Source organism: Dryobates pubescens, chromosome 26 (genome assembly GCF_014839835.1).
Source record: "Dryobates pubescens isolate bDryPub1 chromosome 26, bDryPub1.pri, whole genome shotgun sequence".
Lineage (NCBI taxonomy): Eukaryota > Metazoa > Chordata > Aves > Piciformes > Picidae > Dryobates > Dryobates pubescens.
Genome location: NC_071637.1, coordinates 1,044,180 through 1,068,948, shown reverse-complemented (window position 1 = coordinate 1,068,948; position 24,769 = coordinate 1,044,180). Strand labels below are relative to the sequence as shown.

Here is a 24,769-nt window from a genome sequence, read left to right as displayed (position 1 = left end):
GCTCTGGAGTGCAAGGATGGCAGAGAAACGCTCAGGCAGCAGCACTGCCTCAGCTCCAGGAGCAGAGGGAAAGCAGCAGCAGCTGTGGAGGGAGTGAGGGCCAAGCTGTCCTGGCAGTGGCAGCACAGGCCAGCAGAAGGAGGACTCTGCTGCCTTGTCACTGGCCTGCAGCACTCCCACACCTTCTGCCATTCTCACTGAGATTCTGTGAGAGTGGAAGTGCTGCAGGGCTAAGGGTGGAGGCCCCCTGCCCCCCACTCCTCTCCCCTGTCAGTGCTGGCTTTCTGCTGCAGGAACCACACCAATTCTCTTTCTACAGCGCCTCACAAGCTCAGGCTTTACAGTTTTTGACTGGGACTACATTTCTGCCAGAGCCTTCCAGGATCTGCAGGGGGCTCCAAGAAAGCTGGGCAGGGATTTTGAGGGTGTCAGGGAGGGATGGAGCAGAATGAGAAGTGGGGAGCTGGAGCTTGGCTGTGAGGAAGAAGTTGTTGGCCAGGAGGGTGGTGAGAGCCTGGCACAGGCTGCCCAGGGAGGTGGTGGAAGCCTCCTGCCTGGAGGTGTTTGCAGCCAGGCTGGAGGTGGCTGTGAGCAACCTGCTGTGGTGTGAGGTGTCCCTGCCCATGGCAGGGGGTTGGGGCTGCCTGAGCCTTGGGGTCCCTTCCAGCCCTGACAGCTCTGTGGTTCTATCATTCTCCCTGTGCTGTAAGTGTCAGTCAGACCAAGTTCCACTCTGTTTTTTCACTCCCTTTAAGAGCTGCTTTAATACTTGCTGCTTTGGCCTAAGCCACACCAGTGCCTTGCAGAACTGACCCCATGTGAGCTTAAGCCAGAGCAAAAGGAGATCAGCTGCCTAGTGCAGAGTGATGGCTGCAGGACTTTGGGTGCATTTCCCTCACCCAAACTCTCTTTCTTTTGACTCTGCTTTTTGCTTCTACCAGCAAAACCATCTGATAAACAGCTCCTCTCCTCAGGGCTAAGCTACACTTCCAGTGGTAAAGCTTCTTCTTTGCAATGACTTTGGGCTGTGCTTCAGGCTGAGAGCCCTGGGGCTGGTTAGGATGGAGAAGAGAAGGCTGAGAGGAGGTCTGATAAATGTCTATCAATATCTGAAGGGTCAAGAAGAAGAGGCCAGGCTCTTCTCAGTGGTACCCACAGACAGGACAAGGGGCAATGGACACAAACTGGAATCCAGGAGCTTCCACCTCAACATGAGGAGAAACTTCTTTGGTGTGAGGCTGCTGGAGGCCTGGAGCAGGCTGCCCAGAGAGGCTGTGGAGTCTCCTGCCTTCAAGCCCCATTTGGATATGGTCCTGTGTAACCTCTCCTGAGTGATGCTGCTCTGGCAGGGGGGATTGGACTCAGTGATCTCTGGAGGTCCCTTCCAACCCCTACCATTCTGTGGTCCTTCTTTGTGTCGCCTCTCATGTGAGATCCAGGAGATCCTAAGCATTTCTTTTCTCCAGTCCTGCCTACAACCCAGGTGCAAATGCCAGGGGTGTGCCAGCAGAACCCTTGTGTGTGTGACTGCACCCTGCAGATGTGCTTCACAACAGAGGAACTGCAGAGAGGAGTGCAGGGCAGGCCATCAGCCCTGTGGAACAAGCACTGCTGGGGCTGTGGGTGGCTTACCACAGCTAGGGCACTGTGAACCACATGTCCCAAACACCCAGAGGCACAGAATGCATGGGGCTGGAAGGGACCCTCGAAGGGCATCCTGTCCCAGCCCCCTGCAGGCAGCAGGGGCAGCTCCTACTAGATCAGACTGCTCAGGACCACACTAAGTGTCTCCAGGGCTGGGGCCTCCACCACATCTCTGGGCAGCCTGCTCCAGGGCTCCAGCACCCTCACACCAAAGAAGTTTCTCCTTACGTTGAAGTGGAACTTCCTGGGTTCCAGTTTGTGCCCACTGCCCCTTGCCCTGTCTCTGGGCACCACAGCTCTGGGCAGCCCTGTTCCAGCTCAGAGGTCTTGCCTTGCTCATTATGCAGCAGCTTTGCTATCCAAACAGCAATCAGTGTTTGCCACACCAGGCTAGCAAAGCTGCAGGTCAAACATTCCTCCACCCAACCACTATCTTCTGGCTTTTACAAGCAGTGCAACCCCAAGGACAACTCACAGTATCACAGTCTCACAGTATAACTAAGGTTGGAAGAGACTCTAAGGATCATTGAGTCCAACCTGTCTCCACAGACCCCATGACTAGACCATGGCACCAAGTGCCACATCCAATCTCCTCTTGAACACCTCCAGGGATGGGGACTCCACCACCTCCCTGGGCAGCACATCCCAATGGCGAACGACTCGCTCGGTGAAGAACTTTCTCCTCACCTCCAGCCTAAACCTCCCCTGGCACAGCTTGAGACTGTGTCCTCTTGTTCTGGTGCTGGTTTCTAGAGAGAAGAGACCAACCTCTGCCTGGCTACAACCTCCCTTCAGGTAGCTGTAGAGGGCAATGAGGTCTCCCCTGAGCCTCCTCTTCTGCAGGCTAAGCAACCCCAGCTCCCTCAGCCTCTCCTCCCAGGGCTGTGCTCCAAGCCCCTCACCAACCTTGTTGCCCTTCTCCGGACACCTTCCAGCAATTCAAACTCCTTCCTAAACTGAGGAGCCCAGAACTGGACACAGGACTCCAGGTGTGGCCTAACCAGTGCAGTGTACAGGGGCAGAATGACCTCCCTGTTCCTGCTGGCCACACTGTTCCTGCTGCAGGCCAGGATGCTCTTGGCCTTCTTGGCCACCTGGGCACACTGCTGGCTCATGTTCAGGCAGCTGTCAATCAGCACCCCCAGGTCCCTCTCTGTTTGGCAGCTCTCAGCCACTGACCCCAGCCTGTAGCTCTGCCTGGGGTTGCTGTGGCCAAAGTACAGCCCCTGGCACTTGGACTTGTTAAATGCCATCCTGTTGGGCTCTGCCCATCTGTGCAGCCTGGCAAGGTCCCTCTGCACTCCTTTGATGTTGCAGTTACTTTGAGTTTCCCACCGATATAAAAGCTCTTAAAATTCAGGCAGATACTTTATAAGCTACCAAGATTCAGAGCCTGGTTATTACTGCATGTGGAGAAAGGGAAAGGGAAAGGGAAAGGGAAAGGGAAAGGGAAAGGGAAAGGGAAAGGGAAAGGGAAAGGGAAAGGGAAAGGGAAAGGGAAAGGGAAAGGGAAAGGAAAAGAAAGAGGAAAGAGAGAAGGAGAAGGAGAAGGAGAAGGAGAAGGAGAAGGAGAAGGAGAAGGAGAAGGAGAAGGAGAAGGAGAAGGAGAAGGAGAAGGAGAAGGAGAAGGAGAAGGAGAAGGAGGAGAAGGAGAAAGAGAAGGAGAAAGAGAAGGAGAAAGAGAAGGAGAAAGAGAAGGAGAAAGAGAAGGAGAAAGAGAAGGAGAAAGAGAGGGAGAAAGAGAGGGAGAAAGAGGAAGAGGAAGAGGAAGAGGAAGAGGAAGAGGAAGAGGAAGAGGAAGAGGAGAAAGGGAGAGAACTAGAAAGAGAGAGAAAGAGAAAGAGAGAGAAAGAGACAAAGAGAAAGAGAAAGAAAGAGAAAGAAAAAAGGAAAAGGAAAAAGGAAAAAGAAATATAAAAGAAAAAAATAAAAGGAAAAGAGGAAAAAGGAAAGAAAAAAACAGGAAAAGAAGAATACAAAGAAGAAGAAGAAGAAGAGGAAAAAGAAAAAGAAAAAGAGAAAAAGAAAAACGAAAAACAGAAAAAGAAAAAGGAAAAAGAAAAAGGAAAAGGAAAAGGAAAAGGAAAAGGAAAAGGAAAAGGAAAAGGAAAAGGAAAAGGAAAAGGAAAAGGAAAAGGAAAAGGAAAAGGAAAAGGAAAAGAAAAAGAAAAAGAAAAAGAAAAAGAAAAAGAAAAAGAAAAAGAAAAAAGAAAAGAAAAAAGAAAAGAAAAAGAAAAAGAAAAAGAAAAAGAAAAGAAAAAGAAAAAGGAAAAAGAAAAAGGAAAAGAAAAAGGAAAAGAAAAAGGAAAAGAAAAAGGAAAAGAAAAAGGAAAAGAAAAAGGAAAAGAAAAAAACTGAAAAAGAGAAAAAGAAAAAGAGAAAAAGAAAAGAGGAAAAGGAAAAGAAAAGAAAAGAAAGAAAAAGGCAAATAAGAAGGCAAAGAAGGAAAGGACAAAGCAAAAGATAAAGTCCAAGAGAGAAAAGAAGCCAAAGCGAGAGGCCTCAGCAGGCAAAGCCCAGCTCCGGCGTGACCTGATGACTGCAACCTCTGTAATGACTTAATTAAGTTTTTACTGGGCCCATAAAGCATGATGTCATTCCCAGCCAGCCATGCCCAGCGCAGGGCAGCGCCGGGGCTGCTTGTTTTTCTTCCTCCCCCCTCCCTGCCCTCCCCTCCCGGCAGAACATAGCTCCTACATAAGCTGCACTTCTCCAGCTCTAATAAGGGGGAGCAGGTCTCATGTAACACACTCCATAAATTATCCTTTCCATCTTTAAATAAACAAATTCCAGGAGTTATTATTCTAGATTTGCCACGCACTTTTTAATGACATCATAAAACCCTTACCTCGAGGATTACTTAACGCAGGCTGCAAAACCTTACAGCAGGCGGCTGCCAGGGGCAAAGAAAACAAGGCAGGGCCATTACCCAGACAGGCCCCGGACCCTGCGCCCCCGGGGAGGCAGAGCCCTGCGCCTGCAACCCGCGCGGCAGCGGCCCGAAGGCAAGAAACAGACAGAGGGAGATGACCAGAGAAGGGCAAGGAGGCTGGGGAGAGGCCTTGAGCACAGCCCTGGGAGGAGAGGCTGAGGGAGCTGGGGTTGCTTAGCCTGCAGAAGAGGAGGCTCAGGGGAGACCTTCTTGCTCTCTGCAACTCCCTGAAGGGAGGCTGTAGCCAGGTGGGGGTTGGTCTCTTCTCCCATGCACCCAGCACCAGAACAAGAGGACACAGTCTCAAGCTGTGCCAGGGGAGGTTTAGGCTCGAGGTGAGGAGAAAGTTTGTTCACCATTGGGATGTGCTGCCCAGGGAGGTGGTGGAGTCCCCATCCCTGGAGGTGTTCAAGAGGGGACTGGATGTGGCACTTGGTGCCATGGTCTAGTCCTGAGGTCTGTGGTGCCAGGTTGGACTCGATGACCTTTGAGGTCTCTTCCAGCCTTGGTGATTCTGTGAGGCTGTGATACTGTGACCAAGTTAAACAAACAGGACAAGGAGGGACACCTCCCAGGGATGGTTTGAAAGCTAAAGCCTGCCCCCAGGGCTGGAGCAGTGTCTTAGGCAAGCCAGGCACACCTGAGGCTACACTGCAGAACACAACCAGCAGTGGTTCAGTGGGAGCTGTGTGGGATGAAAATTCCTCCCTTACAGAACAAGGCAAAGGAGGAAATCCAAAGCAGTGCTTGTTGGAAATGGCCTCTTCAGCCTGACCGTGTTCTGAACACTGCCACCCGTCACAGAAACACAATGCAAGGGCTTGAAGGGACAGGCTCTTGGATGACAGGTTGGACTTGATCACCTTTGAGGTCTTTCCCAACCTTGTTGATTCCATGACCTCTGCAGGTCATCCACTCCAACCCCCCTGCCAGAGCAGGGTCACCCAGGGCAAGTCACCCAGGAGCACAGCCAGGTGGGGCTGGAAAGCCTCCAGAGCAGGAGGCTCCACAGCCTCTCTGGGCAGCCTGCTCCAGGCCTCCAGCAGCCTCACACCCAAGAGGCTTCTGCTCACACTGTGGTGGAACCACCTGGGTTCCAGCTCATAGCAGCTGTTCCCTGCCCTGCCACAGGACACCACCAAAGAGATCCTGGCCCCTTCTTCTTGACAGCCAACTTTCAGATATTTACAGACATCGATAAGGTTCCCTCTCAGCCTTCTCCTCTCCATCCTAAACAGCCCCAGGGCTCTCAGCCTGAAGCACAACTCCAAGTCAATACAAAGAAGAAGCTTTGCCACTGAAGTGTAGCTTAGCCCTCAGGAGAGGAACTGTTTATCAAGCAGTTGAAACACCCAGGGCAGGGCACACAGAACACATCCGGGGTGGGGGTTGAAAGTCTCCAGAGCAGGAGGCTCCACAGCCTCTCTGGGCAGCCTGCTCCAGGCTCCAGCAGCCTCACAGGGACAAAGCTTTCCCTTCTGTTCTCCTGGCAGCTCCTCTGCTCCAGCTTGCCCCCAGTGCCCCTGGTGCTGTCCTTGGCCATCCCTGAGCAGAGTCTGGCTCCAGCCCTGCACACCTTTATCCCCAGCACTGAGGGCAGCCCTCAGGCTCCTCTGCTCCAGGCTGAAGAGCCCCAAGCTCCCTCAGCCTGGCCTCACAGGGAGATGTTGCAGCTGATCTTTCACAGCATCAAGTCTCAGATAAGGTTTTGTATTCTAACAAATTGCTAGGAAAGAGATGGAGATGGAAGAAAACATCTGAGGCATGAGCAGAGGATTTGAAGTGAAAGATGCTATAGAATCCCAGAATGCCAGGTTGGAAGGACCCCAAGGATCATCTGGTCCAACCTAGGAAGGACCTGGAAGTCTTGAAGAGGCTCCAGAGGAGGTCACAAAGATGCTCAGAGGGCTGCAGAACCTCCCCTGTGGGGCCAGGCTGGGAGAGTTGGGGCTGCTCAGCCTGGAGAAGGCTCCAGGGTGACCTCAGAGCAGCCTTGCAGTAGCTGAAGGGCTCCAGGAGAGCTGGGGAGGGACTCTGGACAAGGGCTGGGAGTGAGGGACAATGGCTTTGAGCTGGGAGAGGGCAGATTGAGACTGGAGGTGAGGAAGAAATTGTTTAGAGTGAGGCTGGGGAGACTCTGGCACAGGCTGCCCAGGGAGGCTGTGGCTGCCTCCTGCCTGGAGGTGTTCAAGGCCTTGAGCAGCCTGTGCTGGTGGGAGGGGTCCCTGCCCATGGCAGGGGGCTGGAGCTGGATGAGCTTTAAGGTCCCTTCCAACCCAACCCATTCCATGAATCCAGGAGTTTTCTGGCATAGATCCCCAGCCCTCATTCTCATCATACCATTCCTCCTAGAACAAAAAGCCTTTTCTGTACAATGCCTTTGCTTCTGTAGCTCTGCTCAGTAGCTCACAGAATCATTTTGGTTGGAAAAGACCTCTAAGATCACTGAGTTCAGCTGTCAACCTACCATGGCCATGAAACTATGTCCCAGTATGTCAGCAGAGTCCTTTCTTCCAGCTGAGCTCAGGCTGTAATGATTACAGGAGGTGCCCTGCAGCAGCAGCACCCTCCTGGAGTGGTCAGAGCTGGAGAAGCAGTGCAATGATTTGTGCTGATACAGCAGAAATCAACCCACCTCTTGTGCCAGACAAGTGACACAGCTATGGGCAACCTGGGTTGTTATGACTGACTGCTCTAGGGCCTTCTGCTAGCTCCACTGCCAAAACATCAGCCAGCTCCTGCTGACACTTGGGTACTGGAGCAGCCCACTTGAAGGTGTCCAGAGAAGGGCAAGGAGGCTGGGGAGGGGTCTGGAGCACAGCCCTGGGAGGAGAGGCTGAGGGAGCTGGGGTTGCTTAGCCTGCAGAAGAGGAGGCTCAGGGGAGACCTTCTTGCTCTCTCCAACTCCCTGAAAGGTGGCTGTAGCCAAGAAGGGGTTGGTCTCTTCTCTCTAGCAACCAGCAGCAGAACAAGAGGACACAGTCTCAAGCTGTGCCAGGGGAGGTTTAGGCTGGAGGTGAGGAGAAAGTTGTTCACTGAGAGAGTCGTTCACCATTGGGATGTGCTGCCCAGGGGGGTGGTGGAGTCACCACAGCAGCAGCAGGTCCTGAAGGAGATACAGGACAAAATTTTCCTGACAAAACATGTCTCTGATTTGAGCTTTTTCATGCCCCTTCCCTCAAGCTGCCATTGGAATGGTATTAGATATAAGTAACAGACACCCAGAGCTCTGCCCAAACCTGTACCTAGAGCCACAGCAGAGCCCAGAATCATAGCAGCATGGATGCACAGAATGTGAGGGGCTGGAAGGGACCTCTGGAGAGCTTCCAGTCCAAGCCCTTGCCAGAGCAGGAGCAGAGAATCCAGCACAGGTCACACAGGAACACATCCAGACAGGGCTGGGAAGGCTCCAGAGCAGGAGGCTCCACAACCTCTCTGGGCAGCCTGCTCCAGGGATCTGGGACCCTCACAGTCAAGAAGTTCCTCCTCATGGTGAGCTGGAACCTCCTGTGCTGCAGTTTCCATCCATTGCTCCTTGGCCTATCCCAGGGCACAGTGAGCAGAGCGTGGCCCTGTCCCTTCCCTCCTGACCCCCAGCCCTCAGCTATTGATAGCCATTGATCAGATCCCTCTCAGCCTTCTCCTCTCCAGACTGAACACCCTCAGGGCTCTCAGCCTCTCCTCCCCAGGCAGTGCTGCAGTCCCTTCAGCATCCTTGCAGCCCTCCCTTGGCCTCTCTGCAGCAGATCCCTGTCCCTCTTGAGCTGGGGAGCCCAGAGCTGGATGCAATATTCCAGGTGTAGCCTCAGCTGGGCAGAGCAGAGGGGGAGGAGAACCTCCCTGGCTTTGCTGGCCACACTCCTCTGAATGCCCTCCAGGATCCCCTTGGCCTTCTTGGCCCCCAGGGCTCATTGCTGTCCCATGGGTAACATTAATTGCATGTCCCATTAATTGCATAATCAGCAGCAGCAGTCCTCAGAGCAAGTCCCAGACCCTCACCTGTGCCAAGGGATGACCACCCCCAGCTGGCTGCCCTCCAGAGAATGAGGAGTGCTTCTCTCTTGGAAACTCTGCCATGGTTCCAAGATGCAGAGCAGGTAAGCTCACCATCCTTCACCATGTTCAGTAGCTGAAGGCTTACTCTGAGTTCCTTTCTGTCTGTGCCACATGGCTGGCAGAGCTCCCTGACAGCCTCTCAAGGAAGAGGTCCAAGCTGTGTGCTCGGGCTCCTGGAGCTGATTCTCTGCACACAGCTAGAGAGGGGTTTCCTGTGGTGTCTCTGTTAACAAACTGCTTGCTAAAGCCTAAACCTCATCACCAGAGTGCTCCTGTGCAGGGAGAAGTTTAAGCTTGATCTCAGAAAGAAGCTGTTCACAGACAGAGAGATTGCCCATTGGGATGGGCTGCCAGGGAGGTGGTGGGGTCAGCATCCCTGGAGGGGCTTCAGAAGAGCCTGGATGAGGCACTTGGTGCCATGGTCTGGTTGATTAGATAGGGCTGGGTGATGAGTTGGACTTGATGATCTCTGAGGTCTCTTCTCACCTGGTTGATTCTGGGATTCCTTAGCACACCACCGTCAGGCTCAGACTGAAAGGAAGGTCCCTAACTGAGTTCAAGAGAGGCACTTGGAAAGCACAGGAGTAAATGTAAGTAAAGGCAGATCCTCACCATGAGCACTTGCCAAGGTGGCACAAAACCTGAGCTCTTAATAGAATCATTGAGGTTGGAAAAGACCTCTGTGTCCAACCTTCTACCCAGCACCTTCATGACCTCTCCATGTCCCAAAGTGCCACTACAGTGTTCACTCTGCATGATCTGCCACTCACTTCACAGGACCAGAGAGTTGTTTGAGCTGGGAAAGCCTTCCCAGATCATCCAGTCCAACCAGCAACCTACGCCCACCATGGCCATTCAACCACATCCCCAAGTGCCACAGCCACACCTTGCTTGAGCAGCCCCAGCCATGGGGACTCCTCCACCTCCCTGGGCAGCCTCTGCCAATCCCTGACCACTCCTGCAGCAAAGAAATTGTTCCTCTTCTCCAAGCTAACCCTCCCCAGGCACAATCACAACAATGATGGCATTGTCTTTCCAGACACTGGCAGCAAAGAAATTCTTCCTAATCTCCAACCTAAGCCTCCCCTGGCACAGCTTGAGGCCCTTCCTCTTGTCCTGTGGTTAGGTACTGGGAGAAGAGGCCAACACCAGCCTCACTCCAGCCTCCTTTCAGAGAGCTGTAGAGAGCAATGAGGCCTGAGGCAAGCCTCAGTACCTGCCAGGAGCAGCCAGACACAGGAAAGGCAGGAGTGGATTACCCCAAGGGTCTGGCTAACGTGGTAGCCTGCCTTCAACAGCAGCCAGGCAGCACTGAGAGCAGCAACAAGACTTCAAGCTGACAGAGCCTTCCTCTGAGCATTCTCCCAACCAATTTCAGCTTGGGACACTTCTCAGGCCTTGAGATTTGTTTGTATTGGAACCTCCTCCTTGTGGCCCTCCTCTGGACACCTTCCAGCACCTGCAGACCCTTCCTGGGAGAGAGGCTCTGGAAGTGGCCGCAGCGCTGCAGCTGGGGGTCCGGGGAGGGCGGCGCAGCCCCACGACCTGGTTGACATTCTCTCATCAGTTCCTCGCTGGGGCACAACTCCAATTTGAAGTCATATTTGCTTTCACCTTCTCCCAATATTCTGCACCTTCTGGTTTCAATCAGAAGCTGAGAAAGCACTTTCCCCAAGCACCCCTCCTCCCCAGGGCTTCACGCGCACGCACGCCCCGGCACAGTTAACAGTTAAATATTTGCTTGCCAATATTTTAAGAGTGCAGAAGGTTCCAAATTGCTGGTAAAATAAACAATGCCAGACTGTGAAAGCTCCTGCCTGCCATGCACTCTGATGTTAACAAGAGTTCCTTTATGACTGTAACCTTTCAGGAGCGAACAGGAATGATTTCTTTACCCTGGTTCTGCCCTCGAGTGCATGGCGAAGGAGGGAAGCAGGAAGGCTGCACGGTAAGATACTCTTTGAGTTTTCCATCTTGCTTCTGTATTTCATTCAGGCCCGGGGCTGCTCTCAATAAATCATCTGCCAGAAGATGCTAAAATTGTGAGCAAGGACTTGCAAGGAGCCAAAGATTTCCTTCCACGCCGAGCGGCGCAGAGGGAAGCTCCGCCCAGGCCAGCGGCCCTCCTGCAAGGGCATCGTGCAGCGAGACAGGGAACAGGGCAGCTGGGGCATGCAGGTGTGGGGATGTGGGAGGCAGAAAAGGGCAAAGGGGTGGATGAGAGCCAAAAAGGCCAGTGGTCTCCTGGGGTGCATCAAGAAGAGTGTGGCCAGCAGGACAAGGGAGGCCCTGGTGAAGCCCCATCTGGAGTGCTGCGGCCAGCTCTGAGCTCCCCTGTTCAAGCAGGACAGGGACTTGCTGGAGAGGGGACAGCTAAAGGCTACAGAGGTGCTGAAGGGACTGGAACTAATATGAGGAAAGGCTGAGAGAAATGGGGCTGGTTAGTCTGGAGAAGGGAAGCCTGAGGGGGCTCTCATCAGTGATGCTGAATACTTTAAGGATGGGTGTCAGGAGGATGGGACCAGGCTTTGTCCAGTGGTGCCCAGTGACAGGACAAGGGGGAACTGGCACTAACTGAACATGAGAAGCTTATCCTCCTGGCCCTGCTCTGGACACCTTCCAGCCCCTCCAGAGCCTTCCTGGCACAGAGGCTGCAGAGCTGGCCCCAGAGCTGCAGCTGTGGTCTCAGCAGAGTGGAGCAGAGGGGCAGAATCCCCTCCCTGGCCCTGCTGGCCACACTTCTCTTGCTGCAGCCCAGGCTCTGCTTGGCTCTCTGGGCTGCAAGTGCTCCCTGCTGGCTCCTGTTGAGCTTCTCCTCCCCCAGCACCCCAAGGCCTTTTCTCCAGAGCTGCTCTCAAACCAGTCCCTGCCCAGCCTGTATCAGTGCAGCAGAGCTGGAGACTGGCCTTTGAAGGCACAGAGAAGCTGATCCAGACTGGGCTTTCCCCCCCAGTACACACCACAGAATCAAAAACCCCAACACTAGTGGAAGCAGTCAGGAGATGTAATGCCAAGGGGAGCAACAAGCCAGAGGTATGATCCTTGGAGCAGTTCTTGGAAGACACATGAGTGATGTGTAGGTCAGAGAGGTCAAAAATGAGACAGAAGGATAGCAGTGGAGGGAAGTGCTGCTGATGGCCAATGCACAGCTGGCATCACAGAATGTCAGGGGCTGCAAGGGACCTCCAGAGATCATCCAGTCCAACCCCCCTGCCAAAGCAGGATCACCTGTATCACACAGGAACTCAGCCAGGCAGGTCTTGAATATCACCAAAGAGGATGGTGGATGGGAAAGCAAGTGCTCAGACAAAGAAATCAGGGACTGGAAGAAAAGAGAGATCAGGAGTTGAAGGAAGCCAGGCAATGAAGCCAACATGCAAGGGTGGGTTTGAAGCAAGCAGACAGGAGGACAGATCCTGAGCTTCCATTGTGGACCTCTGAACACATCACCATGTGGTAATCAGCACTGCAGTGGGGGGAGAGAAGGCCCCACTGGCACTGCTGGCTGTCAAAGGATTAAGTGAACAGGAAGGAAGGGAGGGGGAGAGAGAGGTGCCAGTGTGATGTACAGAAAGGGGTCCTGCAAGGAGGCTGAGGGAATTAACAAGAGGTAAGAAAGGGACCAGAGGCAAACTAACATCTATGCAAGACAAATAGTGGGACAGGAGAATCACAGAGTTGTTTGGGCTGGAAAAGCCTTCAAAGGTCATCCAGTCCAACACCAACCCAACCCCACCAGGGCCACCAAACCAGGAACCCAAGGCCATGGCCTCACCTTTCTGGAACCCCTCCAGGCATGGGGACTCCACCACCTCCCTGGGCAGCCTCTGCCAATCCCTGACCACTCCTGCAGCAAAGAAACTGTTCCTCATCTCCAACCTAACTGATGCTGATGGGATTGTCTTTCCAGACAGGCAGGCACCAAAAAGGTGTAGAAGAGTGAAGTCATCAGCTCTTGAAGAGGAAGCAGAAGATGTGGCTGACAGTCCACCAGCAGTGGAAAGCAGCAGCAACAACAGGATTGAAATGTACTGGGAACAACAGAGTCACAGCATGGCAGGGGCTGGAAAGGCTCTTCTGGAGATCACCCAGTCCAAGCCCCCTGCCAGAGCAGGGCCACCCAGGGCAGGGCACACAGAACACAGCCAGAAGGGGTTGGGAAGGCTCCAGAGCAGAGACTCCACAACCTCTCTGGGCAGCCTGCTCCAGGCTCCAGCAGCCTCACAGGGACAAAGTTTCCCCTCCTGTTCCCCTGGCACCTCCTCTGCTCCAGCTTGCCCCCAGTGCCCCTTGTGCTGTCCTTGGCCAGCCCTGAGCAGAGCCTGGCTCCAGCACATCTTGACTTGATAGGGTGCTTGGTTGCATGGTTTAGTTATTAGGTGGGTTGGATGTTAGGTTGGACAGGGTGATATCGAAGGTCTCTTCCAACCTGGTCTCTTCTATTCTATTCTATTCTATTCTATTCTATTCTATTCTATTCTATTCTATTCGAGTCCAGTCTTCTATTCTGTCTAGTCTAGTCTAGTCTAGTCTAGTCTAGTGTAGTCTAGTCTTCTATTCTGTCTTTATCCCCAGCACTGAGGGCAGCCCTCAGGCTCCTCTGCTCCAAGCTGCAGAGGCCTGGAGCTCCCTCAGCCTGGCCTCACAGGAGATGCTCCACTGCCTGCAGCAGCTCTGTGCCTCTGGGATGGACTCTCTCAAGCAGTCCCCTGAGGTCCTTCTTGACCTGAGGGGCCCAGAACTGGACAGAATATTCCTGATGTGACCTCAACAGGGCAGAGTAGAGGGGCAGGAGAAGCTCCGCTCCTGTGATTCCAACACAGCAACTTCCCACCAGAGGTGAACCAACTGCAATAGTTCAATGAGCACAAAACTCAAGCTCTGGTTTAAAATCCTATTAGTTTTAGGCCTTCTCCTCTCACCTCCTGAAGGCATTCAAGAATCATACTCACCTCACTCTGACCCTGATGAGTCTTTCATTAGAGGTTTTGTTCTTCACAGTTTTAATTTATTGCCCCTATGACAGGAAGGCTCTGGAGGGGCTGGAAGGTGTCCAGAGCAGGGCCAGGAGGAGGAGCAGAGGGCTGGAGCTGCTCTGGTCTGGAGACAGCCTGAGAGAGTTGGGGTTGTGCAGGCTGCAGAGGAGAAGGCTCCCAGGAGAGCTTCTGGTGGCCTTCCAGGATCTGCAGGGGGCTGCAAGCAAGCTGGGGAGGGACTTTGGAGGGTGTCAGGGAGGGAGAGGACTAGGGGGGATGGAGCAGAACTAGAAGTGGGGAGATGGAGCTTGGATGTGAGGAAGAAGTTGTTGCCCAGGAGGGTGGTGAGAGCCTGGCACAGGTTGCCCAGGGAGGTGGTGGAAGCCTCCTGCCTGGAGGTGTTTGCAGCCAGGCTGGAGGTGGCTGTGAGCAACCTGCTGTGGTGTGAGGTGTCCCTGCCCATGGCAGGGGGTTGGGGCTGGCTGAGCCTTGAGCTCCCTTCAATCCTGACAGTTCTGTGACTCTATGAAAGTGAGAACCTCTGAACCTGAGCTAGAGCAAGGTTGGGAAGCTCTGCAGGCACTGCTGAGGTACAGAGGTCTTGTCAATCACCTGAAACCTCCAAGCTGTGCAAAGATGTTTCAAGGCAGCAAAACTGTTGCTCAGGGTCCCATGGGGCTAAATTCTGCTCTGGGTTGCACTGATGTGAGCCATGGTATTGATTCTGGTGGGGTTACTTCAGATGTACACCAAGCCAGCTGAGAGCAAATTATGGGTGGCTGGATATAAACAGCTGGAGCTGAGAGCACAACAAAAGCTGCATTGTGCTGTGCCCAGCAGAGCCAATAAATGGATTCAAAAGACACCTAGATGTGTTCCTGGAAAAGAAAAAAAGCAGGGGGCAGGGATCTAAGTGGTCTGGTGGGAAAACAGGAAAGCCAGATTGAGATAAATGAAACCAGGGCTGGCATGCTGGGCTTGGGAGCCCCTCCCACTCTGCCCTCTCCTGAAGCCCTGACAACCTGGATGGTTAGAACAGGAATTCTTCTGCTGCACTCAAAACACTGCAGAAGCAAAAGGCCACCACAAGACATAAGGCTCACACTGTTCAAATCAGCCTGCAACAGTTCCCAGGTACTGGAATAAAGTCCAGCTCTGGAGCCCTCCACATAGGAAGGACCTGGAGCTGATGGAGAGGGGCCAGAGGAGGGCCAGGAAAATGCTCAGGGGGTTGGAGCAGCTCTGCTGTGAGCACAGGCTGAGGGAGCTGGGGGTGTTCAGCCTGGGGAAGAGAAGGCTCCAGGGAGACCTCAGAGCAGCCTGGCAGCACCTGAAAGGGGCTACAGGAAGGCTGCAGAGAGACTGTTCCCAAAGGCCTGCAGGGACAGCCCCAGGGGCAATGGCTTCAGAGCAGAGCAGATTGAGCTTGGATGTGAGGAACAAGTTCTGCCCCAGGAGGCTGCTGGAACACTGCAGCAGGCTGCCCAGGGAGGTGGTTGAGGCTCCATGCCTGGAGCTATTCCAGGGGAGGCTGGAGAGGGCTCTGGGCAGCCTGCTCCAGGGGAGGATGTCCCTGCTGGGGGCAGGGGGTTTGGACCTTTGGAATCCCTTCCAGCCCAGAGCATTCTGTGATCCTCTATGGCAGCAACTGATCTGCAGCCAGCAGAACCAGTGTGGGATTCTGGGAAGAGCAGAGGGGGGATGGGTTGGGTTTTCTGGGGTTTGGGTTTTCAGATTTGATTTGGGGGGCAGCTGGTTGGTTTGGTTGGTGTGTTGGTTTGGCTGGTTTGGCTGGTTTGGTTGGTGTGGTTGGTTTGGTTGGTTTGGTTGGTTTGGTTGGTGTGGTTGGTGTGGTTGGTGTGGTTGGTGTGGTTGGTTTGGTTGGTGTGGTTGGTGTGGTTGGTTTGGCTGGTTTGGTTGGTGTGGTTGGTGTGGTTGGTGTGGCTGGTTTGGCTGGTTTGGTTGGTGTGGTTGGTGTGGTTGGTTTGGCTGGTTTGGTTGGTGTGGTTGGTGTGGTTGGTTTGGCTGGTTTGGCTGGTTTGGTTGGTGTGGTTGGTTTGGTTGGTGTGGTTGGTTTGGCTGGTTTGGTTGGGTTGGTTGGGTTGGTTTGGTTGGTGTGGTTGGTTTGGCTGGTTTGGCCTTTTTTTAGGGGAAAAAAGTGTCCTTCTCTTGTTTTTTTAAATCTCCTCTCTATTGCCCAAGTCTAAGCTGAAATCCTGCTCCAGGGAGCTCTGGCACCTACAAGTAACTCACATGAGCTCAGTAGCTGCATCAGCACTGGGGTGGGCAGCAGGAGCAGGGCAGGGATGGTGCCCCTGGGCTGGGCACTGCTGAGGCCACAGCTGGAATCCTGGGCTCAGTTCTGGGCTCCTCACTCCCAGAAGGACATTGAGGGCTGGGGCAGGGCCAGAGAAGGGCAACCAAGCTGGGGAAGGGTCTGGAGAGCAGGGCTGGGGAGCAGCAGCTGAGGGAGCTGGGGGGGGGTTTGGTGTGGAGCAGAGGAGGCTGAGGGAGACCTCATTGCTCTCTGCAGCTCCCTGAGAGGAGGCTGCAGGGAGCTGGGGGTTGGGCTCTGCTCCCTAGGATCAAGGGACAGAAGGAGAAGAAATGGCCTGGAATCGTGCCAGGGGAGGCTGAGGTTGGAGATGAGGAACAATTTCTTTGCTGCCAGAGTGGTCAGGGATTGGCAGAGGCTGCCCAGGGAGCTGGTGGAGTCCCCATGCCTGGAGGGGTTTGAGAAGCTTGGGGCCAGGGTTCGGTGGCCATGGTGGTGCTGGGCTGATGTTGGACTGGGGAGTGTCAGAGGTCTCCTCCAGCCAGAGCAGCAAGGTGATTCTCAGGGTAGCAGAACACAACTGCACTTCCAGCTGCCTTTCCACAGACACAGCTACTGAGAGAGTCCTCAGGGCAGCAAGGTGAACACTGAGCTTGCTGAGGAGCTGTGTGCCGAGGGCAGCCAGCAGCAACCCCCAGCACCGAGCGAATCCCCCTCCCAGCGGCCTGCACAGCCCCAGTCCGCTCCCTGCGAGCCACAAGGTGGAGACCTCTGGCCAAGCAGATCCCAGGGAAGCCTCCTGCCCAGCCCCACGTTACAATTAACACTTTCTGAGTCATTGCATCAGGCCAATTGCTCTGTTTGTTTTTCGAGCCTGACAGAAATGTCACTAGTGGAAAAATTAAGTAAAAGAGCACTGGTTAGCCACAGAGCTGGACACACCTGGCTGCAAACCCACTAAAAGCAACTGACTTCATTAGCAGGAGGGACAGCAGAGTAAAATTTATACCTGAAATATGCCTGCCCCAGTAGAATGTGCTGAGGCCAGAGGCTCTGGGGCTGTTTTCACAGCTGTGTCAAGTTTGGGCTGCGGACGTTCAGGAGCGCTGAAGGAGCTCAGGCCAACGGCTCCCAAAACTTTGGAGCTGGAGATTTAGATCTCAGCAATTTAACAACCAGGCCTTGAAATAATACAAAGTGCACTTGGAGCTGGAGCTGATGGAAATGAGCAGTTAAAATGCCTCAGGTCCCCTCCCGGCCTGGGCTCCGGCGCAGCGCTGCCTCTGGCTAAGCGCAGATGGCAACCTCTCAATCAAGCATCAAACAAGTGGGCAGCGAGGTCTGCATGGGGCAGCAGTGAGCCCTGGGGCCAAGAAGGCCAAGGGCATCCTGGGCTGCATTCAGAAGAATGTGGCCAGCAGAGCCAGGGAGGTTCTCCTCCCCCTCTACTCTGCCCCAGGGAGGCCACACCTGGAATACTGCATCCAGCTCTGGGCTCCCCACTTCAAGAGGGACAGAGATCTGCTGGAGAGAGTCCAAGGGAGGGCTGCAAGGATGCTGAAGGGACTGCAGCACTGCCTGGGGAGGAGAGGCTGAGAGTCCTTGGGGGTGTTCAGTCTGGAGAGGAGAAGGCTGAGAGGGATCTGATCAATGGCTATCAATAGCTGAGGGCTGGGGGTCAGGAGGGAAGGGCCAGGGCCAGGCTCTGCTCACTGTGCCCTGGGATAGGACAAGGGGCAGTGGATGGAAACTGCAGCACAGGAGGTTCCAGCTCAAAACGAGGAGGAACTTCTTGACTGTGAGGCTCCCAGAGCCCTGGAGCAGGCTGCCCAGAGAGGTTGTGGAACCTCCTGCTCTGGAGCCTTTCCAGCCCTGTCTGGATGTGTTCCTGTGGGACCTGTGCTGGGTTCTCTGCTCCTGCTCTGGCAGGGGCTGGACTGGAAGCTCTCCAGAGGTCCCTTCCAACCCCTAGCATCCTGTGATTCCCCAGGTTTCCACTGAGGCAGTGGCAGCTCAGGCATCCTGTGAGCTGTGATCAATATCAGTTCAGGACTCTGGCACCCATTGGCTGCATCCAGGGCTGGAATTGTTGCTGGATATGGAAATGAGTTAAGTGCAGCTTTTGTCTGTCAACAAGTCAAACTAATTGCATCCAAGCAGCAGTCTCCTACAGGTGCTCTGTCACATATGCTCCAGCACAGGAATGTACCAACTGGAGTTAAATAATGACCTTTTGTACTCAGTCTGAAAGGAAAAGCAGGGAGTGGGATTTCCTGGCCTCCCAGGGGCTCTGCAGATAGCTTTGTGCCCTCAGAGTGCTTAGGAAAGTTTCATTTCATTTCACTCACTCCAGAGGAAGGCTCAGCTGTGAAACTGGAAAGCATCAAGAGAGGACCAGGAATGTCCTCTTTCTCTCCACCACTCTGACCTTGACCTCTTCTTTTGGAGGTGGAACAGCTTCTGCTTGCAGGAGTAGATGACTGGGGGGGAAAACCCAAACCTGCTACACACATTCCTCACTCAGCTCACAAACCCTTGGCCATTACCTCAGCTTCATCTCAAAAGAGCCATTAGGGAGAACCAGACCCAGATCAAGGCAAGCAGGGCCTAACACCCACAGAAACTGCCCTTTAATTCTTTATCACTTAAAACTTCATGCAACTGCTGAGGCTGAGATGTGAGGAGGAGTTAAATCTGCCCAGGGAGGTGGTGGAGTCCCCATCCCTGGAAGTGACCAAGAGGGGACTGGATGTGGCACTTGGTGCCATGGTTGAGTGGTCAGGAGGTCTTGGGTGACAGCTTGGACTTGAGGTCTCTTCCAACCTTACTGATTCTGTGGTTCTGTGATCAGGGCACATCTGTGTAGCCTGGGAGGGAAATGAAATGAAGAAGAGGGAACAAGCATGGAAGGGGCATGGTGAAGTGGGATGTTCAGTTAGGATGATTAATAGCAAGGAGGGGAAATTAAGGCATGGTAAGGAGCAAGGCAGCAGCTAACCCCTGCAAGCATCAAGGTATAAATGATTGCCATCTAACATACAGGCAGCAGGGCCAGGGAGGGGATTCTGCCCCTCTGCTCCACTCTGCTGAGACCACAGCTGCAGCTCTGGGGCCAGCTCTGGAGCCTCTGTGCCAGGAAGGCTCTGGAGGGGCTGGAAGGTGTCCAGAGCAGGGCCAGGTGGAGGAGCAGAGGGCTGGAGCTGCTCTGCTCTGGAGACAGCCTGAGAGAGTTGGGGCTGTGCAGGCTGGAGAGGAGAAGGCTCCCAGGAGACCTTCTGGTGGCCTGCCAGGAGCTGCAGGGGGCTGCAAGCAAGCTGGGGAGGGACTTTGGAGGGTGTGAGGGAGGGAGAGGGGTCTGGGACACCTCTGAGGGGGGCAGGAATCAGGCCTGGGACAGGGAGCCAGCAATGGGCACTGGCAGCCCAGAAGGCCAAGGGCCCATTGCCAGAGGTGGAGGCAGAGGATCCTGCCCCTCTGCTCTGAAAGATGAGGAATAATTCAAAGACAAAAAGATTCTGGAATCTCTCTGCCTTCACAAATACTGTGGGGAAGAGAAGTGCCTGGGAGATTTCCCTGCTGTCTTACACACCCTCAGTGCCTGCTTGAGTTCAGGTTCTCTCACAGCAAACTTCACTAAAATCAATGTAGCTAACACTGAGATGGACACAGAGATGTAGCTGGGCTTGAGCTGAAGCCTTTAATGTGGCACAGCCTTCATGGAAGCATCAGCTGCTGCCACAGAAAAGCTGCCCTGTGTCACACTGGGTTACAGCCAGAGGTATAGTCATGGAGTCATGGAATGGTTTGGGTTGGAAGGGAGCTCCACAGCTCAGCCAGTCCCAGCCCCTGCCCCCAGCAGGGACATCCTCCCCTGGAGCAGGCTGCCCAGAGCCCTCTCCAGCCTCACCTGGAATAGCTCCAGGCATGGAGCCTCAACCACCTCCCTGGGCAGCCTGCTGCAGTGTTCCAGCAGCCTCCTGGGGCAGAACTTGTTCCTCACATCCAAGCTCAATCTGCTCTGCTCTGAAGCCATTGCCCCTGGGCCTGTCCCTGCAAGCCTTTGGGAGCAGTCCCTCTGCAGCCTTCTTGTAGCCCTTTCAGGTACTGCCAGGCTGCTCTGAGGTCTCCCTGGAGCCTTCTCCTCTCCAGGCTGAACACCCCCAGCTCCCTCAGCCTGTGCTCACAGCAGACCTGCTCCAACCCCCTGAGCATTTTCATGGCCTCCTCTGGCCCCTCTCCATCAGCTCCAGGTCCTTTCTGTGCTGAGGGCTCCAGCCCTGCACACAGCCCTGCAGGTGAGGCCTCCCCAGAGCAGAGCAAAGTGGCAGAACCTTCTCTCTGGCTCTGCTGGCCACACTGCTATGGGTGCAGCCCAGGCTGCCCTTGGCCTTCTGTGCTGCAAGCTCACACTGCCTGCTCCTGGCCAGCTTCTTCCCCACCAGCACCCCCAAGTCCTCATCCTCAGGGCTGCTTTCCACCACCTCCTCCCCCAGCCTGCACTGACAGTGAGGACTGCTCTGGCCCAGGTGCAGGACCCTGCCCTTGCTCTGGTTGAAGCTCATGAGGTTCACCTGGGTACATCTCTCCAGCTTGCCCAGGCCCATCTGGACAGCACAGGAATCACTGCAGTGTCATGCTCATTACTCCATTCATGCTCATTACTGCTACAAACAGAGCCTGGGACATTGCAAGCTCAGGATCAGCTGAAAGGATGCCTCAGTGCCAAGGCAGAGAGCAACATGGCATCAAACAACTGAAGAGCTCTTTACAGTTGCATCACACAGCAGCCACACATCTGTTAACAGTTGAGGCCCCAGGCTGGATGGAAACATAAGGACACTGGTGACTGTTTCACACTTTGGGGTTATTTTGGGGAGCAATGGAATAGTTCAGTTTGCAGACATGTGCTTCCCTTCACACAGCCCTGTCTGCAAGCACTGTTGATTCCTTTCCCCTTTAGGTTTACTGAAGGAAAAAACCAGCAAGTTCCACTTTGAGAAGTAGAGAGTCACAGAGTTGCTTGGGTTGGAAAAGCCCTCTTGGATCACCCAGTCCAACACCAACCCAACCCCACCACGGCCACCAAACCATGGCCCCAAGTGCCATGGCCAGCTTGAGCAGCTCCAGGGATGGGAACTCCACCAGGGATGGGGACTCCACCACCTCCCTGGGCAGCCTGTGCCAACCCCTGAACACTCTGGCAGCACATAAGTATTTCCTAACCTCCAACCTAAACCTTCCCTGGCACAAGTTCAGGGCATTTCCTTTCCTCTCACCTGATACTAGGGAGAAGAGCCCAACCCTCACCCCATTCCAACCTCCTTTCAGGGAGCTGTAGAGAGCAATGAGGCCTCCTCTCCTCTTCTCCAGACTAAACAACCTCAGCTCCCTCAGCAGCTCCCATAAGACTTGGTTTCTGGACCTTAACATAAATCCCTTATCCCTTAACTTTCTTTCCACTCAGCATCCTAGCTACAAAGGAAACTCAAAGCCTTGCTGGACTCACTTGTGGTGCAGTGATGCATTTGGCACCAGCCAAGTTTCTCCCTACCTCCACTTTTTCCTCCTATCCACAGCTGCTGTTATGGCAGCATCCCTTTCTGCAACCACATGGCAAATTAATTCCTTCCAGACAAATCACAGGAGCACAGCTCACAGGATGCTAGGGGTTGGAAGGGACCTCTGGAGAGCTTCCAGTTCAACCCCCTGCCAGAGCAGGAGCAGAGAATCCAGCACAGGTCCCACAGGAACACATCCAGACAGGGCTGGGAAGGCTCCAGAGCAGGAGACTCCACAACCTCTCTGGGCAGCCTGCTCCAGGGCTCTGGGAGCCTCACAGTCAAGAAGTTCCTCCTCATGGTGAGCTGGAACCTCCTGTGCTGCAGCTTCCATCCACTGCCCCTTGGCCTATCCCAGGGTGCAACTGAGAAGAGCCTGTCCCTGTCCCCTCCCTTTTGGCCCCCAGCCCTCAGCTATTGATAGCCATTGATCAGATCCCTCTCAGCCTTCTCCTCCCCAGACTGAACAGCCCCAGGGCTCTCAGCCTCCCCTCAGAGGGCATCTTCCCCCAGGCCACGGCGCAGCGGCAGAGGCTGCGGGAAGGAACGCTCGGCAGCCAGAGCTACCCAGAGCAGCAGCCTCAAAGCCACGAGAGGAATCAACAAGCAGCTGCAGGTTGATCCTTAGGCACTGAAAGGTGGGCAGCACCAAAGATGATCCACTTACCCCCATCACCTTGCCACGCTGCTCCACATCCTCCCACATGCAGTGCACGATGTAGCGGCACATGTACTTGCCCGTGCGGCCCTCCTGCTTCATCCGCACCAGGCACATCCTGTGGGGACAGCACCACCACACCCATGGCCCCTGGGCCTTCTCAGGGGCTAAGGGGCAGGCAAACATGGAGTTCAGCTCCTTTCAAACATGCAGCTCAGCTCCTTTCAAACATGCAGCTCAGCTCCTTTCAGAATTCTTCTTAACTGTGTGATCAAGAACACTCCGCCTGCACCGGGCTTGGCTGAGCTGCAGCTGATCACAGGGTCACAGAGCTGCCAGGGCTGGAAGGGACCCCCAGGCTCAGCCAGCCCCAACCCCCTGCCATGGGCAGGGACACCTCACACCACAGCAGGTTGCTCACAGCCACCTCCAGCCTGGCTGCAAACACCTCCAGGCAGGAGGCTTCCACCACCTCCCTGGGCAGCCTGTGCCAGGCTCTCACCACCCTCCTGGCCAACAACTTCTTCCTCACAGCCAAGCTCCATCTCCCCACTTCTAGTGCTGCTCCATGCCCCCCAGTCCTGTCCCTCCCTCACCCCCCAGAGCAGAGGGGCAGGATCCTCTCCCTCCACCTCTGCCAATGGGCACTGGCATCTCTCCTCCCCACCATCTCTCCTCCCCAGAGCATCTCTCCTACCCAACCATCTCTCCTCCCCTGACCATTTCTTCTCCCTGACCATCTCTCCTCCCCGACCATCTCTCCTCCCCAGACCATCTCTCCTCCCCTGACCATTTCTTCTCCCTGACCATCTCTCTTCCCCTGACCATCTCCCCTCCCCAGAGCATCTCCCCTCCCCAGAGCATCTCCCCTCCCCGACCATCTCCCCTCCCCAGAGCATCTCTCCTCCCCGACCATCTCTCCTCCCCAGACCATCTCCCCTCCCCAGAGCATCTCTCCTCCCCAGAGCATCTCTCCTCCCCGACCATCTCTCCTCCCCAGACCATCTCCCCTCCCCAGAGCATCTCTCCTCCCCGACCATCTCCCCTCCCCAGAGCATCTCTCCTCCCCAGAGCATCTCTCCTCCCTGACCATCTCTCCTCCCCAGAGCATCTCTCCTCCCCAGAGCATCTCTCCTCCCCTGACCATCTCCCCTCCCCAGAGCATCTCTCCTCCCCAGAGCATCTCTCCTCCCCGACCATCTCTCCTCCCCTGACCATCTCTCCTCCCCAGACCATCTCCCCTCCCCAGAGCATCTCTCCTCCCCGACCATCTCTCCTCCCCGACCATCTCTCCTCCCCTGACCATCTCTCCTCCCCTGACCATCTCCCCTCCCCAGAGCATCTCTCCTCCCCGACCATCTCTCCTCCCCTGACCATCTCTCCTCCCCAGAGCATCTCTCCTCCCCAGACCATCCCTCCTCCCCAGAGCATCTCTCCTACCCAACCATCTCTCCTCCCCTGACCATTTCTTCTCCCTGACCATCTCTCCTCCCCGACCATCTCTCCTCCCCAGACCATCTCTCCTCCCCTGACCATTTCTTCTCCCTGACCATCTCTCTTCCCCTGACCATCTCCCCTCCCCAGAGCATCTCTCCTCCCCAGACCATCTCCCCTCCCCAGAGCATCTCTCCTCCCCGACCATCTCTCCTCCCCAGACCATCTCCCCTCCCCAGAGCATCTCTCCTCCCCAGAGCATCTCTCCTCCCTGACCATCTCTCCTCCCTGACCATCTCTCCTCCCCAGACCACCTCTCCTCCCCAGACCATCTCTCTCATGCTGTTTTGCTGGGGCTGGGTGGTGCTGCCACAGCAGGGTTTGGGCTGCTGCTGAGCTCAGCACCCAGGCTGTGCTTTTCCAGCACTTTCCCCCCACAGCAGTGGGCTGAGGGGAAGGCAAGATCCTGGGAGGGGACACAGCTGGGCCAGCTGACCCACACTGACCAGAGGCATTCCATGCCTGATCACACACCAGGGTCTGGGCTGCTGCTGAGCCCAGCACCCAGGCTGTGCTTTCCCAACACTTCTTCCCCCAACAGTAGGCTGAGGGCTGGGCAAGACCTTGGGAGGGGACACAGCCAGGCCAGGGGACCCAAGCTGACCAAAGGGTGCTCCATGCCAGATGACAGCAGCTCAGATACAACAGCTGAGTGAAAGAAGGCAGTGTGGGGACACAGGTGGATGGTGCCTGTCCTCTGGAGCAGCCACTCTGTGTGCTGGATCCCTGCCTCCAAGGAGTGACCCAGCACTGCTGATGGGGAGTAGAGAACAGATCTTTCTTTGCTCTGCTTCCAGGTGCAGCCTTGGCTTTGGCTTTTCCTCCTATTAAATTGCTTCTGTCTTGACCCACAGGCCTCTGCTTACATTTTTCCCTCTTCCCCTGTCCATCTGAGGAGGGAAGTGGCCTTGGTGGGCATCTGGCCCCCAGCCAGGGCCAAAATAAACCATTGCAATCTCTTCTGTCCTGTGCACAAGAGCTGGATCTGCTGGATTTTGGCCAGTGCAGCTATGGAAGAGTGGCAGTGGACTCTATTCTGTCTGTCAGGACTGCAATCAAGTTACAACCCACTGCAATCTACATTCCTCAGCCTTCAGAACGTCTCACCCTTTGGAGCAGGCACAACTGCTAGGCTCCAAGCCAGCTGCAATTCAGCTTGGTCTCCTGAAGTGCTGT

At 54.9% G+C, this 24,769-nt stretch overlaps 1 protein-coding gene across 1 annotated transcript in view; it reads right to left on the bottom strand.

The window, feature by feature from the left end:
• The window catches only part of LOC104304928 (ubiquinol-cytochrome-c reductase complex assembly factor 1), a 62,630-nt gene that overhangs the window by 11,971 nt on the left and 25,890 nt on the right, over positions 1 to 24,769 (bottom strand). Inside the window, exon 7 of the mRNA XM_054173387.1 lies at positions 22,109 to 22,217. Within this exon, the coding sequence (XP_054029362.1) occupies positions 22,109 to 22,217 (109 nt within the window). The remainder of the gene's footprint in view (positions 1 to 22,108; positions 22,218 to 24,769) is intronic.